General features: G+C 43.0%; 1 protein-coding gene across 3 annotated transcripts in view; it reads right to left on the bottom strand.

Moving 5' to 3' along the window:
- PIEZO2 (piezo type mechanosensitive ion channel component 2) overlaps positions 1–16,896 on the bottom strand; it is a 1,161,909-nt gene that overhangs the window by 71,607 nt on the left and 1,073,406 nt on the right. For all 3 annotated transcript variants that reach the window (XM_085607342.1, XM_085607341.1, XM_085607340.1), the window contains 4 exons: positions 8,159–8,306; positions 7,423–7,637; positions 5,920–6,078; positions 2,132–2,279 (listed from right to left, as the gene is read on the bottom strand). In XM_085607342.1, the coding sequence (XP_085463468.1) occupies positions 2,132–2,279; positions 5,920–6,078; positions 7,423–7,637; positions 8,159–8,306 (670 nt within the window). The remainder of the gene's footprint in view (positions 1–2,131; positions 2,280–5,919; positions 6,079–7,422; positions 7,638–8,158; positions 8,307–16,896) is intronic.

Genomic DNA, 16,896 nt, shown 5'->3' on the forward strand with positions numbered 1-16,896 from the left:
GGCGCGCTTGGCCGCGTCACTGCAAGCGACCGGCTGGGGCGTCTGGGGGCTGTAGTTTTGCTGGCCGTTGCCCTCACGGCGAAGGTAAGGCGTCTCTCCCGCCTGCTGCCGCTCCTGCCTGCTGCCGAAAACGGTTCCCGCGCTGCGGGAGGCTGCTGGTGTTTTTCAAAGCGCCTCCAGGCGCGCTTGGCCGCGTCACTGCAAGCGACCGGCTGGGGCGTCTGGGGGCTGTAGTTTTGCTGGCCGTTGCCCTCACGGCGAAGGTAAGGCGTCTCTCCCGCCTGCTGCCGCTCCTGCCTGCTGCCGAAAACGGTTCCCGCGCTGCGGGAGGCTGCTGGTGTTTTTCAAAGCGCCTCCAGGCGCGCTTGGCCGCGTCACTGCAAGCGACCGGCTGGGGCGTCTGGGGGCTGTAGTTTTGCTGGCCGTTGCCCTCACGGCGAAGGTAAGGCGTCTCTCCCGCCTGCTGCCGCTCCTGCCTGCTGCCGAAAACGGTTCCCGCGCTGCGGGAGGCTGCTGGTGTTTTTCAAAGCGCCTCCAGGCGCGCTTGGCCGCGTCACTGCAAGCGACCGGCTGGGGCGTCTGGGGGCTGTAGTTTTGCTGGCCGTTGCCCTCACGGCGAAGGTAAGGCGTCTCTCCCGCCTGCTGCCGCTCCTGCCTGCTGCCGAAAACGGTTCCCGCGCTGCGGGAGGCTGCTGGTGTTTTTCAAAGCGCCTCCAGGCGCGCTTGGCCACGTCACTGCAAGCGACCGGCTGGGGCGTCTGGGGGCTGTAGTTTTGCTGCCCGTTGCCCTCACGGCGAAGGTAAGGCGTCTCTCCCGCCTGCTGCCGCTCCTGCCTGCTGCCGAAAACGGTTCCCGCGCTGCGGGAGGCTGCTGGTGTTTTTCAAAGCGCCTCCAGGCGCGCTTGGCCGCGTCACTGCAAGCGACCGGCTGGGGCGTCTGGGGGCTGTAGTTTTGCTGGCCGTTGCCCTCACGGCGAAGGTAAGGCGTCTCTCCCGCCTGCTGCCGCTCCTGCCTGCTGCCGAAAACGCATATTTAATTTTATTTAAATATATTTAATTTTCATTGTATTACTGTTTAATCTTAATATGTTTAATATGTACTGTGTTAAGCTATATTTGTATTAAAAAACAATATGTTTGTGTTTGATGTTAGTATATAATGATTTTTGTTTTTCGATATTTATGTTATTCACATTATAAATATAGGATAACTATATTTTTGTGCTCAATATTTTGGACACTATATTTATGTCCCACAATATTTGTGGTTTAGATATTTTGTCAGGGAACCCAATGGGAGTGATTCCACAGTCATCAACATTTGTCCAAACTTTACATCTCTACTAATGGTCATTTAATGGGTTGCATCACTGAACATGCATAGGTTGCAACTAGCCAACAGGGGGTAATTTTACAAAAGAGCATGAGAGCGGCCATGCCAAGGGTTTGGAAAATCAGCGAGATTCTTCTACAACTACATTAACTGCAGCTAGTTTTTTCTCTGAGGATGTGTTATGGATAAACCTTTCTACATTCTAGATTTCAGTTGTTTAAATGCATTTCATATAGCATTTAGTGACATTTAGTAACATGAGCACCAGTGGCGGCTCCTCCCCTAAGGTGGAGGAGCGTCGCCCTACTGTTCTCAGAGCTGTGAAAAAAGAAAAAAAAAGATTTTTTGTAGCTACGGAGCAGGGTTAGGGTGGGCGGGGTTGGTGTCACAGGGAGAGGAGTGATGGCACACTCTAAGTGCGCATGACTGTTTAGCCGGCGTTCTTGGACCGGCCAAACAGTCATGCACACTTTGCATGTTTCCCACCAGGCTGTAATGCACAGCCTGGTTGGGAACATGCACAGCCTCCCAGCCCCTGTCTGAGCTCCGAACCACGCCACTCAGACCTATCTCAACGCTGCATTGCAGCATTGTGGGAGGCTGTGTGCTTCCTTCTTCTGGGACTCACGAGGAAGAGGAGCGTCAGAGGAGAGACGTCAGCCGTCAAAAGATAAGGGTTTTTCTAATCGATTTTTTTTACCCACCCCCTCCATACGCCCACCGCACGCCTCCCAGGTTCCCTGTCAGCCGCCACTGATGAGAACCCACACAAACATATGTGTACATCAATCGTCTTACTTTTTCAGACTCGCGCCAGCACTTTAGAATAAATATATGTGCATAAATATCCTCTACGCAGATCCAGCTAGAAAGACTGAGGGTGGTGTCAGTCCAGACCCAGTCCATCACTGCTCGGAGCTCAGTCAAGAACGGAACCAGACGGAACCTGTTGAGAAAAATCATAGATTAAAACAGAGCGGGAATATTTTTTTCAATTGCAAGGTTAGTTTTAAATCGTAACTGTGAACTTTTAAATCCTACACCTGATCTGACCATGGCTAAGACTAAGGGCCAGATTCACAATGGTAAACTTACACAAACGTGTAAGAGTACTCTTATTCGGTATTCACACACAAACAATTTAATAGTATCTTTACGACTGTAGACACTCTGCAGTAGGTGTGGAGGGCTCCACAATTAAAAAAGATAGGATAGGTTTGAGTGTTGACCACTGAGTTTCGGGTTGACCCAGTGAGATGTCTTCAAAAAACTTTACTAAGTCTCTAATTATTCCGAGTTCAATCAGTCCTAAAGATAGCCTGAAAATTTAAATATTAAGCCAAAACAGGGGCGCAAATTTTTGTGAGAATGAGGAAGGACTCCAACAAAAAATGACCAGGATTCTAATTTTCTTAAACATTTACCATTGTATCATTCTAGCAGGTTTGGTTGAGAAAGTGCTCACATGCCCCAAAAATAATTTCCTTCAGATGTCTAAGGGAGAAATCTTGACCGAAGTTCAGTATTTCTATGTGTGTCCGGCTGCACGAACTTTGGATGCTGGCCAGCCATTGTTCTGATATTTTTGACATAATCACATCCCAAAAGTAAGAGAATAAATCAATGTAGGCCTATTCAGACCATTCATTGAACAAGGTGCTTCAATTTCTCACAATTGACGTAGAGATTTATATACCAGCAATGCAGACAAAGACCTATTCTGGAGGAAGTCTACTTGGGAAGAGATGATGAGTAAAGAGCTGTTAGATATCTTAGGAAAATATTTTATGATTTCCCCTAGCACCTTGGTATTTATAGTCTCGGGGGTGATTTGGCGGGCGGGGGTAAGCAACATACATATGAACCAAACGATTTTGAAGCTGAACCATTTCACTACCCCCTAAAACTTTATTAATTGTGAAGAAGCCAGATTAAGCTCATCTCTGCTAGTACACACCTTCTGATATTCAAATTGTGTTCTGTACTGTAACAGCGATTCTAAGTTCACTATTTCATTTAGCAAAGTGAGCAGTAAAATTCAGTACCATCTCTTGCAATATTTACTAAGCATGAGAAACTATTGGTCCTTACTAAAAGGGGGGTGACACTTCATTATCATTACATTCAGAAATTACCAGTATCACCACGAGAATAACAGGGTATAAAATAAAAACATATGATGCAGTTCTGTAGAATATATGTAAAACTTCCTTTTAATTATCTGGAAAGGTAAAACACGTCTGTTAGTTAGGGTATTTGTTTCCTCTCCAGAACAGATAATACTGCAAATCTCCCAAATCTCTAATGTCTCTGGAACCATCTTACTACTGCAAGAGATTTACGCTAAAGATGAACAAAAGCTTTGCTTGAAGCATTTATTCTCCCTATCTGCATACTATTTACAATTTTCAGAAAATTGTACCAGGCCTGTCATTTGTGCAAATTTTTGAAGGAAATGTAATGTTGAGCCCTGCATCGTGAAAGCCAAAGTCGATCGCTGGAAAAAATCATCTTTATGATTCGAGGAGAATGTTGCTTTCTTACCTCCTAAAAATTCGATTTACCAGCTTAAAGACGGTTGAGTACATTTTATGGAAATATATGAAAGTTCATATTTTTTCCCAAAGGGAGAGGTTAACAGAAAATATTTACCGGTCCACATTCATCTTTTCTGCATATTCTTTAATGTTACTCTGCGGAATCACAGTGGGGCATATCAACAAGGGTTTTATCTCTGTTTTTTTGGCTTTAAAAGCCAAAAAAGCAGAGATAAAACTAACACCCTATCAACAACAGGGTGCTAACATGCAAATTTGCATGTTAGCCCCCTTTTACTCTACGCTTCCCCTTGCATCTCTAATGAGATGCAAAGGGGGCGTTCCAGAGTAAAATAATAGGAGAAATGTCGCTAAGCGACATTTCTCCTATTATCAAGAATATCGCTAACCCTGTTAGAGACAAAAAAAGCAGTGCTAACCGTGGTTAACGCTGCTTTTTTACGTCTGGTATTTTTCTGACTTAGCCATGATATCCTATGGAAGGAGGATATCATGGCTAAGTTTGTCTGTCTCTATCAACAAGCTAACGTGAGATTATCGCTGGGTTTCCAGCGATAATCTCACGTTAGCCACTTAGCACCAGGATTTTTATCGCTATTGAGATAAGCGTTGCTAATAGCACGCTATCTCAGCGATAAAAATCGGCGCTAGCCGGCGATAATTATCCGAGCGCTAAGTGCGCTCAGCGATAGTTATCGCCGGTTGTTGTTGATATGCTCCAGTGTTCTTTGGTTCCAGGTATGTTCTGTTGCCTGGCTTGACTAATCCTTACAATTTGCTTCCAGTATTTGTTGTCCAGCAACAGGTGACACATTGTAAATACAGCATGCCAAAATAGGTAGCAGGTCTATAACCACATATATTCGCAGCGCGTAAATTGTACTAATGTAAGTGGTAGGGCCCAAGGTATTTCTCAGTAGGCCACTGCAGCTTGTACCTTGATTGCCCCTGCTAGCACTGCCAGATGGCAGTACCAACACAACGTCACATTGTAACAGTTTTGACAATTTGGACAATTCCAGGCCCACCAAAGCTGTAAGAATGGCCTGGAAGGACAGGTAGTATTCATTTTATTGTATATTGAATTGTTAAAACTCTCTGATGAAGTGCTCACCTAACAAATAGACATACAGAGCTGCCATGTCGTGAAATGTCATAGCTGCCAGCGTTGATAATTAAGTGCTAGAGCTGAGCACCGGCAAACACTGTCTCAAATTAAGCTCTGCAAGTTTATAAGAGTAGAAAGAACATAATTCTGATGAAAATAGAAGACGCACCTTATTCCTCCAATACTTCATATATGAAAAGCACATTGTGTACCAAGAAATTAATTTGCATTGTGACAAGAGCATTGTTTTAAATGTTGGAGATTAGTACTCAGCAAAATGAAGAGTATCTCTGGCGGTCCAACATTGTATTGTAGTAAGGTGACCATGAGTCCCGGATTTGCTCAGACAGTCCTGGTTTTTCACCAGGTGTCCCAGCAGATTTCGGCAAATTTGGCGCATGTCACGGTTTTTAGAGGGGGGGGGGTCGAGTGAATCTAGATAGAAGCCCTTTTTAGGTATTCTTAAGCTGTGCAAGTTAGTAGCTGTTATAAGGAAGCAATTTAATTAATAGGTATGATGCTGCTTTTATAAATTACATTTTATTTATTTTCTTAGTGCCTCTTCTGTGTTCCTGTGTTGATAAGAGTTGTCATTCTGCTCTGCTCCGTTGATGTAAAATTGTAGTCCTTCTATTTTTGCAAAAAGGCCCGGTTTTTGGTTCTCAAGATCTGGTCACCCTATATTGTAGGCTATTAATATATATGTACCACTTGCATGCACTCTTTAAACATGGATCCACAATGACATTTAGGGCTCAACAGTTGTCCTGCCAGTCTTGTAAAGTCTATAAAAACATTGGAATATCACTTTACCAAATAATGCTAAAGGAGGCTTTTTTGTTTTAGTCTTCACTTTTTCTTGAAGAGAAGAACCCAATGAAAACACAGACATGCTGTTGTGTACGTCATCCTTCACTTACCCTTGGAATAAGAACAGGTTGACATAATTGTAGCTCTTCGTGAGGAAATTGCCAAGAACGCGGGTAGGGTAGCCACAACGGATTTGGTAGGCAGACAATCCAAAATAGACACATTTAACAAAATACCAAAGCTGGGCAACTGTGTTCTGGCTAAATTTTCTGAAAGACAAACATAATAAAGGTGTTACATTCTAATGTCCCACTATTCATGATCGACAGTGATAACTTACCCCTTTCCTACAATATATCCACATACCAAACACACCCCATTGTGTTCAAAATTCTGTATGCTTGCACTCGATTAATAAATTAGCATCGGATTGCAGCCATATTGCAGATCGACACTTCGGTGTGACCGCACAGCACCTAGGTTAAGATTCCATCACACTTGTGGATTTCTTCTTCCATCGTCATGGGCTACTTTATCATTTTCACGAGAGCCTACTTTATCGGGATTCACAAATGTCTTTGTAATTCACAATGTCAATTTATGATTCCCTGTAATTTTCAAGGACATGGACAGCAAATGGGTACATCCCTTTCCTGAGATTCATGAGGAAATGGGTCAAAGATTTGTGACCTCTCATGTGGTCATAAAGCATTGAATGGTTACTGATTGCCCTGGTCATTTGATCAATGTGTACACTCTAAAAGCTGTCCTAAACCGGAAGATTCCAATGAGGAAATTGTTGCTATAGACATCAGAGAGAGCAGACAGCAACCCCAAGAGCATATTCTAGAAACTCTTTGTGAATTCTACTGATTCAGAAATTCATGTGTACACTTAAAAAGTTTCACTGAGAATCATTGCCAATGTCTGAATGCACTGATTGATTGTATGGCACACTCCTCAAAGGACCAGGAAGCTGATTTCGATCATTTAAGTAGTCCAAATGGAACTTGTCTCTATTTTGCACATACACTAAGCCTGGTTTGTGCCTGGGTGTATAGGACAGTTCTCACACTCACAGCTGGCATTTGTAAATCACCAGTAAATAGATAAATGTGTTTTCAGTGGCAGAAACAACCTCTGTTGTATAAATCATGAAGGACACGGTGAGACATCTTGGGTTAAAATCTCCACATTTATGACACTAGCTTGCCCATTATTATCTCCCCAAAATACTAGTGCTAAAATATAATTTGTAAGAAATAATTAAAACATCTGCCACAGTTTACATTAAGATAGATTTAGCACACCGTGGCATGTTTAAAACTCACTATTGGCCATTTGAGTCAATTTAATGAAGTAAATATACTTTGTATGCACAGTTGTACTGCTGGTCAACCAAACAGCAACAACTACAGTAATAATAAAAGTGAATAATTCAGATTGTGGCACCTATAAAGTTCTAAAAGAGGTCATGTAAGGGGAGATCTACAAGCGTGAATTATAGTTGGAAGAATATGCCAGATTAGACGACCTGGACAGGCGTTGTAATGACAATGGACAACAAGACTGAACATTTGATTCCTTCTCTCCCATATGTGATAGATGTGTACCTTTCCGTGACTCCAGGAAGTATGAAGAACATCCAAAAATGTATTCCAAACACAAGGATAACTTGAAAGATGACTTTCCCCATGACGGTTTTTCTGAGGTACAAAGCTCTGTCCACCACCATAGTCCCAAACTGAATGAGCACCATCACCAGGAACGCTTCGGGTACTTGGTCTTCTGATAGGGAAGATGTAATGTCTGCAGCAGCTGAGTGTTTCTGTGCAGATAAGTATACAAAGGAAGATGGCATGGAAGGGGGTTAAGAATGATTTAGGCAATTGAACTGACAATCAAAGAGGGAGAAGCAACTTTGGGACCGAACAATCTAGGTCTATTCTGTACCAAATTGTGATATCATAGGTAAACTCATTGATCTCATTGTGCCTCAGAGCATTTAAAAGACAAAGTTGTGAGTGCTCAGCACATATTATCTTCAAGCGTTTGGTGAGAAAAAAATGGAATTTTATATTTACGTATGTTATGAGAAATCTAAATTGTAACTTTTTCCGAATACTAATCAATGCATTTGTAGTAGAGGTCTAGACGAACAGCCATTATAAATTGCCAATTGTGGATAGGTTTGTAACAACAGGGATTCATGAAATGCCAAGGAATTTATATATTTGTTTACTACATCCAATGACAATTTTCAAGTATTCTAAAGGTCCCTGAACTTGTTCCCTCATTAGATTTGTTTATCATCTATGCATTAAAAGTCTACACTAGTCCTCTACTTACCCCAAAAGCCCAAAACCCAAACACAATGATGATGAAGTCCACGGTATCAGCGAGAAACATCAGAACATAAACATCGGTCACTGCACTGTAGTCTGGGTGAATGAGGTTGTAGAAAAATTGCCGAATGGGTACGTAAACTTGGAGAGTCCTGGAAAGATACAATCACATGATCAAGATGGAAAACAAACTCATTTAGATTGAAGCAGGCCAATAGCTTTTGCACATTGAATTACAAAGCTCGAAGGAAGCACTTGAGAATTGAGGCACTGATTTACTGAGCTTTTGCATTGCCATTGAATCATGCGACACAAGGCAATTCAAGGGATTAAGTGATATTTACTAAGTCACACAAAGCCACCTAGCCTGGCTCTGCGTGGCTTAGTAAATCCAGAGTAATGCAAGGCAGCACAAATCACTGCCTTGTGTTACCCTGCGTTGTGAAGGCATTCCCTTGCATCTATCCATGGAGTGTGGGTGTTCCTACGCATTCCTCCATGGATTTTGGCACTTTCCCAGATCTACTAAGGGGGAAATGAGGAGAAATACGTTCATTTCTCCTCCTTATTTCCACTTTCTACATGTGCTGCATTCTGCAGCACACACAGAGTTAGGAAAAAGCCTCTTTGGATTGTTATTGTACAGGAAGGTATCCCTTCCTGCACAAAAACAATGCTGCCTGTAGTGCAGTCACACTTGAACCATGGTACAAGGGTGGCAGGCAGAGCAGACTGCGCCAAGGCTGGGAGAAAGCAGAAATGCATCATATCTTAGGAAATATAGTGCATTTCTGCTCTCTCCTTGTCACGCAACGCAGCGCTGCAGGTTTTCTTGCTGCGTTGCCTTGCGTGACGTCTTTGTAAATCTGGCCTGCCGGTTCTTTGAAAATAGTTTATTTGGGAATTCTTGGTATCCCCTTACACCAAATCATGAAGAAACTCAAGTAGAACTGGTGTGAATTTGTATTTGAATCAAAAAGAAACCACTCTACATACACCTTATGCATGACATTTTGTAGCAAACAACATTCTTTGATTGTAATACTTAATTTAATTTTTATTTCTCACCTTCCTTTGCCTTATTAATTATTGTTGGACCTGACCTTTTTTGTAGGGGCGCACCCCAGATTTTTAACTTCTGTTGCTGAACCCGTTTTGTTGGCATTAGGACTCTATGCACCTTTTCCTGATAATCAGTGTTAAAGTACTTGTGTTCTTTCCTTAAAACATGGTGTAATTAGAACCTACCTGATTGGTACATTTAACATACTTTTAAGTCCCTAGTAACTTGTGCAACATGTACCCATGCCTGTAAATTAAATGCTACTAGTGGTCAGCATCATTCATTTTGCCACCAACCTAAGCAACTGTTTAAGCCTGTCTCAGGCCTTACATTATAGCCTATGTGTACAGTTTTATACTGACATTTGACCTGGTAAACTAAACCTATTCACCATGCCTAAACCTTCCTTTTTAATACATATAAGTGAACCCTAAGGTAGGCACTAAAGGCTCATAGGGCAGGGTGCACTGTATTTATAAGTAGGACATATGTGCTTAAGTTGTACATGGCCTGGCAGCGAAAGACTCCTAAAGCATTGTTTCACTGTTGTAAGGATTACCTCTCCCATTGACTAACACTGGGCTACCTTATTACATTTAATAAGTGCTAGATTTGGAGCAGATAGAGATATGGCATTTACACTGAAATTAATTTGTATTTAAATCCTCTTTAATGGTGAAGTTGGAATTTAAGGTACAATTTTGAAATGCCGCTTTTAGAAGTGTTTACGCTTTCTTGTCCCAACCAACTGTGCATTTATGCATGTGTCCTGTATCACATGACTGTAAATGATTCTACTGTTTGGGTTTATGTATTACTTCCAGACAGTGGCACAAAAGGGGCTTAGGAGGCATGGACAGGATGGACAATATTGGCAGGATGGTTGTTGGAATAGTTGTACTCAGCCCTGATAACACTTTAAAGGGCTTTGCCTGTAGCACATACAAAGGAACCTGACACCGGTCCTGCCCTGCCTTTTGTCACCCCAGACAGTTTGGAGCCTTGACCAGGGGGAAAAGGAGAAGAGGAAGAACTTTCCGCACCCAGTTGTTGGGGTAGGACAGGGAGCCACACAACAAAAAGAGTAGCACCAGGTATAAATATTGGACCCCAGAGCCACTCATCACAATACTCTTGGATCTCTGGAAGATTCTGAAGAATGACTTCACTGCTGCCAGAGGACTGCCCTGTTACTTGAAGGGCTGCCTTGCTGTCTGAAGAAGGAAGATTGGACCTTCTTGCCTTCATCCCAGGATACCTAGAGTGCTTCCAAGGATCAGTTGTCTGACTTCCTGTTTGAGCTACAGGGACGCAACATGCTTCAGAGGCATCCCTGCAGCTGCCTAGCAGACTTGCTGCAAATGGACCTGCATTCACCTGTGTTAGAAATGGGATTCCTGTTTGGCTGAGGTATGTACCCAGGCCAGGTAGAAACCACCACTTGGGTCAGGTTAAGCTAGATACACACTAAAAGATAACCTGTGCTCACCCTCTGGTCATTTGGCACAGAGCTGTCAGGCTTATCTAAAGAGGTAATGTGTAAAGTATTTGTGCAACATACATACATACAGTAACACATTGAATACACCACAAAAAGACTCCAAACAGTTTTATAAAAATAGATGTTTCTATTATAAACAAAACACGACCAAAATGACAAAATTCCTAGAAGTAGAAGTCAAAGTATTGAATTTTAAAAGAATGAAAGGTTCATCACTTAGACGCAAGTAGCACTGAAAAGGTTACTTTAGGTCGAGCTGGACAGGGGCAAAGTCAAAGTTCTGGCCGACGATGATGGAGCGATGGTGAGCCACAGAACCCATGTAGGCCCCGGTGAACAGAGTGCCTTTCCTGGTCGCAAGCAACAAAATATGTCAATGTCGATCCCCGCAGATACAGGATGCGTCAATCTTCTCTGCGCACTGAAGGGGATACGTCAGTTCTGAAGATGGGTCCCGAAGTCAAGAGGCATCGCGCGATGTACCGGAATCTGCCACACAGTCAAGGGGATCAGTTGATCTCAACAAGCTGCAACAGTGGCTACACGCTGTCCAATACGTTGATCGTTGAATGGCAAATCGCTGGTTCTGAGGCGATGCGCTGATTTAACTCCCACAACTAGGTCGATATGCTGGTTCTGCTACATGCACGCAGGAGATGCGTTGATTTTGTAGGAAGACTGCTGTGGCATCCACTTCTGAGGTATAGAACTGAGGAGGCACAAGAAGAATTGCAGGAAGTCTTCTGTGTCCCTGAGACTTCAGAAAACAGGAGGCAAGCCAGCAAACTCTTGGAGATCACTTTGGATGGAAGGCAGAGTTCAGCTCTCTTTCAGCAGTCAGAGATTAGCAGGCAGCAGGGCAACAAGCAGACAGCAGTCCTTCCAGAAAAGCAGTCTAGTTGATTCCTTTAAGCAGTACAGCGGCACTAAGAAGGGTCTGACATAAACATTATTGTGGTTCTTGGTAAGTCAGATTTTTAGACACTGATTATCAACATCTGCGGCCCATACAGGTAAGAGCAGTGGGGCGGTGGGGCTGGGTGAGGGGGATTCCGATAGACGATGATGAGGGAAAATTATATAAATTAGAAACCTTTTCTCATCGTTGTCTGTCAAAATCCCCCCCACTTGGCCCCATCGCTCTTACCTGCACGGGCCGCGGCTGCTTATCAAGTATGCATTTATATTGTTAGATACTGGTTATCAAGCATGGGTTTTCTGAGCATTCTTATATTTTTTAAGACACATTTGGTGTGCCTTAAGGAGACATTCTAAAAAGCCACTAGGGATTGCTTTTGCGCAGGAAGGTGTCCCTGCACAAAAACAATCCTGCCTGCAATGGATGTACCCTTGCAACATGGTGCATGGTCTGTAATTTGACGGACGGGATATCCGTTACATTTGTGAGGGAGTATCCCATCTGCCAAGATCGTAATCAGTCCCAAAGCATATTTCAGAGTCTCTGTAAAATTCAGTAGGTGGCATATCTATATGCCTATGGAAGGTCTATCCCTTAAAAGGCACACATACGTGTTTACTCATGATCCAATAAAATAATTCTTATAAAAACGTTTTCCAGTGTTTCCTTCTGACTTCTGTTGGCAAGTGGCTCCTAATCTTGAACCGAGCAGAAGTGGTGTCAGGACAAGTGACCTATTCAAATGTGTGTTTTTTTTTTAAAAACACTATTCCACCAACAAATATTTGTGATCCTTGTGTGGAAATATGAATTTTTATGGTCAATTAGACCCCAACGGCTCCATGTACATGCTATAAGTACATGTATGTTCCCTCCAGTTCCAGCTATAAAGACGCAAATACATGTGCGTCCAACGTCAACATGCCCTCTTTCAGATCCGCCATGAATGGGTCGAATATTCCATTTCTAAGTATGAAAGGCCACCGACTTTATGTGGTTCACTTTTCTAGTTTTGTAGTTCAGGCGAGTAGGCCCTGAATTCTGCCATCAAGCCTTTTTCTGCTTCTGCCTCTGAAATGCTCCAGCTTCGACCTGCATCCGTGTCCATGAACTTTGTCTTACTCCCTGCGCGGCTAGCGGTGCCTGACGCGGCCTGTTGCCTGCCAAAAACTGTATTCAGCCGTCAAAGTTATCTGCTCCGCTCCTCATCCAATGCATTCCTGTCTAGTAGTTTAGGTAAACATCCTTCTAGCTACCGAGCAGAGGGCCCGGCCTCGCTGTCTTTATGCAAGTAATTCGTAGGCCCATGGAAGATTCTTGCCCCCTCGCATCTCATGTAGACACATAGACGCTTGTACACGCACTAACAGTCAGTATAGAATAGGATCTGTCCGAGAAGACCTTTCCTTCCAGATAATATAGTTCCTTAAACACAAGATATCAGATATGATTTAGGACTAGGTTGTCCTGACACCCCAGACTTCTGTCTCCACATGTAGGGCTAAATGTCAATTCCCCTTCACCCTCTAGTTGCACGTCAATCACACGTCATGCGGCTGCGCGCGCATCTCTGCCAAATATTTCTGCTGACACTGCAGGATTCTCTTATGGATCCACCCACTTGTGACATCATTTTAAATGACGTTTCTAGTAGTACGCCTATTTTTCATTACGTATGTGTATTCTTATCTGTATTATCAGCTGTTGCGCCTCCTGCATCTGTCCTAATGCAATGCTTTTCATATAAATATTGTTACTTGTCAATAATGTATTGCTGATCCCTTCCTGAACCTTCGTGGTGATGGAATATGATTGCCTGGTTCGAACTATAATTCCTTTGTAAGGAATAAAGCCCTTTTCAGAACCTCTAATACCACGGATTCTGCCTCTTATTTTGACTGAGTTATTCTTACTAGACTTTACCATATAAAAAATAGTACAGGTAATTTAAATATTTACCACATAAATTGGCGCCCGAACAGGGACACTTTCTCATCTCACGCGCCGGAGGTGCGTTGCAGGCCCGGTCCCCTGCCACAGCTGAACGGACAAAAAACGCGTACCCGCAGGATTTCCTGTATCTCCCTCCGGCCAAGCGGGGGTGACTGAGGCTGCGATCAACACCCAGACGAGGCGGTGAGAAGTGCGAAGTATCCCGACCAGAGCTTAGCTGAGAGAGCAAGATCCGAGGTATTCAGAGGCCCACCAGGTTCCGAAGTTCCGAGTCGAGTCGAGTCCAGTCCGGTCCAGTTCAGTTCAGTTCCGAGGCCTTCCGTTCCGTGCTACCCGGTGAGTACCGTTGCTGGGGAGGCAGTTAGACGTGCACATTAATTTGTGCCGGTCCTGACGGGTTTGGGTACACAGATCCGGTCTGCACTGTTTTAGCAGTGTATCTGTACTGTTTAGCAGTATATCCAGTATGTTCATGTATATAATTCAATATTATCTAGTATTAGTATTATGTCAGTAACTAGTTTTCTTCTAATTATCATTGTTCGTTAAAAGTTAAACGTTAAATGTTAAATGTTTTACTGTGTTCAAAAATTGTGGTATGAATGAGTGTTCATTATTGTGTTTATCGTATTAATTGTGTTCAAGTCCAGTTCGAGTAAGAACCAAGTAGCAAGATTTAAAGATGCCGTTCTTTTCAAAATTAAGACAGATCAAAACTAGAAAAGGAGTACTCGAAGAAGCTGTTCCCATTCCACCTAGGGACACTCCAGGGTATTTTATGTATCATAAACATGGTCTAGATGCCGTGTTATATCTTGATTTATGGGTGGACTACACCAAGGATCTAGCAGAAAGTCAGAGGTGGCCCGCAGCTGGGACATGGGATGCAGATTGCATCATGAGAGTAGAAGAAGAATTATGGAAAAAGAAAGCCAGACAGTCACAGAAAGATGCCATTGAGTTATGGCGTAAAGAATCGCATAGGCGCACAGAGAAAGCGCTCAGACTGGAAGAGAAAAGTAGGGAGAACTCAAATAGAGCCCGAGAAAACGTATTAGTTGAGGAAGGTATTCGAGTAAAAACAGAACAAGTAGACAGACAACGAAACACTCTTATGAATGGTATGTATCCTCTTTTGGCCGAAGGTTTACCTAAGGCCACAACGGAAATACCGAAAGATTTGCCACCCCCATTACTCCCGACTAAAGCACATCCCAAGACCGCAAAAGATATTTTCCTTTCCTCCTATTTAGACGACGTAGCTCCCGAATATGTTAATGATCCACCACACACGCCACCTGTCGTTGGAGCTCAACACCGAGATCATCTGCCCCCACCTCCGCAACAACAAACTCCTCCGCACAATCCAACAGGTTCATCTGTTTCCACCGCTTTTCCTGCATCCACAGTCTCTACCTTACATCCCACGAATCCTTTCATGCCTAGCACCTCAGAAGGTGCGACAGCAATTTTTGCCACACCACCATCACGAAGCAAATCGTCTCTTAGAGATTTAGCCAACCAACGTACACCCCAAATAGCAACGTCCGACATGTTTAAGGAACATCTTGTAGATTGTAGATATGATCCAGTGCCCGGTAACAATGATAGAATGCTGCTATCATCACTACGTATACGACGAGCTTCACTATATTTAACGACGCTACCAGGAATGATTAAACATTTAGACAATATATATCGCTTTGTCCAAACAGGGCAAGGCCCTGAAAGTATTGACGAAGCCATGGAATACCAGAAAGCGGATATACAGAGACAACTGTTACGTTTCTTCATAAACTGCTTGATCAGAGACAGAGATAGGTCCGAGGTAGACCAGGATGAAATGCAAGTACTTACCCGATGGGGTCAGAATATATCAGAGGGAAAACATGATAAACAGACATGTATAGTAGTTATGTGCCGAAAGATCCGCAAAGAAGTAGAACGAATACATAAAGCCAAATTAGAGGCAGACAAAACTGAATCAGAGGGAGAGGAGGCGGAAGAATCAGAAATGCCCACAGGACAATTAGAAACGATAGCTTATGTAGGTAGGGGAAGACCTTGTAACAATACCAGATACTTTAATGACCCGATACGTCCGATACGTCCAGAATGTAACAGACATTTTCAAGCCCCTATGTTAAATACGAAGTCCCCTGAACACTTATTCCAGGCTGCTGATAAATTACTCCGAGACCGAAGGGGGTATCATATGCTCGATTCTATGGATGAACAAGAATTAGCCAGGTCAGCAGTACAATGGGCTGACAGTTCTGAAAAATACAGTGATGATGCGTTGGCACACACATTTTTGAATCTTACCCCAGACGAACAGCGTTTAGCTGGTATATACATGATACAACATCTCGTTATATTATATAGAAGCCAACACTCCGATCCCGGTCCCCTGCCTGATATATTGATAGAATTACTCACGAATAAATGGAGAGGTTCAGGTACTGATTTAATTAAAGAAATTCTGGAATATCGACACCAGTACATTGTCTTCATATGCCCAGAACATGTTTCAGTTCCCCCCAAGGAAAGAAAAACGTATCACATAGACAGACAGAATCCCTTACGCGAAGTGCACCCAGTCAGAGGTGAGGACAATATTTTTAAACGCGTGTTTGTGTACGCGCCCATAACTAAAATTGAATTATTAGAGATGAAGAAAGTAGTACCTAGCCATGACAAAGACCCAGCAGGTTTCCACCGTGAGATAAAAGACATGTTACTCATGGGAGAGTATACTTACCCGGACATTATGAAAATATTAAAAGTCCTATTACCCGCCGGTATTTACGAGAAACTCAAAGAAAAGGAATGGGAGGTGGGAGACCAAAAGATAGATTGGACAGTATTAGAAAACGAAGAAAAGGCCCGAGCTGCAGGTTCAGGGCTTGGGGAAAGGACTACAGCATTACCAGGATTATTAGTGCAGGTACTACCACGTTTATTAACTACGAAAAAGGAAGACTGGGGTGCAATCTCAGCCTGTAAACAAAAACAAGATGAAGACACTAGTGATTTCTATTCCCGATTTGAAAAATGTTTTGGTATTAATAGTGGCATAAAAACAAGTAGTGAATCATATCCACATCTGTTTGTGACAAAATTAGTTGAGAATTCCCTGCCACAAGTTAAGAGTAGAGTATTAAAATTCGAGAGTACTTGGCAAGGTAACACACCCTCACAGATGTTACAAATGTTACAATATCATCACAATAGAATTAGAGAAGAACAAGAACATGAACAAAGACGTATGAAAGACACGAAAATGAAAATGCTTGTTGCTCAGTC

This window comes from Triturus cristatus, chromosome 5_2, assembly GCF_964204655.1.
Source record: "Triturus cristatus chromosome 5_2, aTriCri1.1, whole genome shotgun sequence".
NCBI classification, from domain to species: Eukaryota; Metazoa; Chordata; class Amphibia; order Caudata; family Salamandridae; genus Triturus; species Triturus cristatus.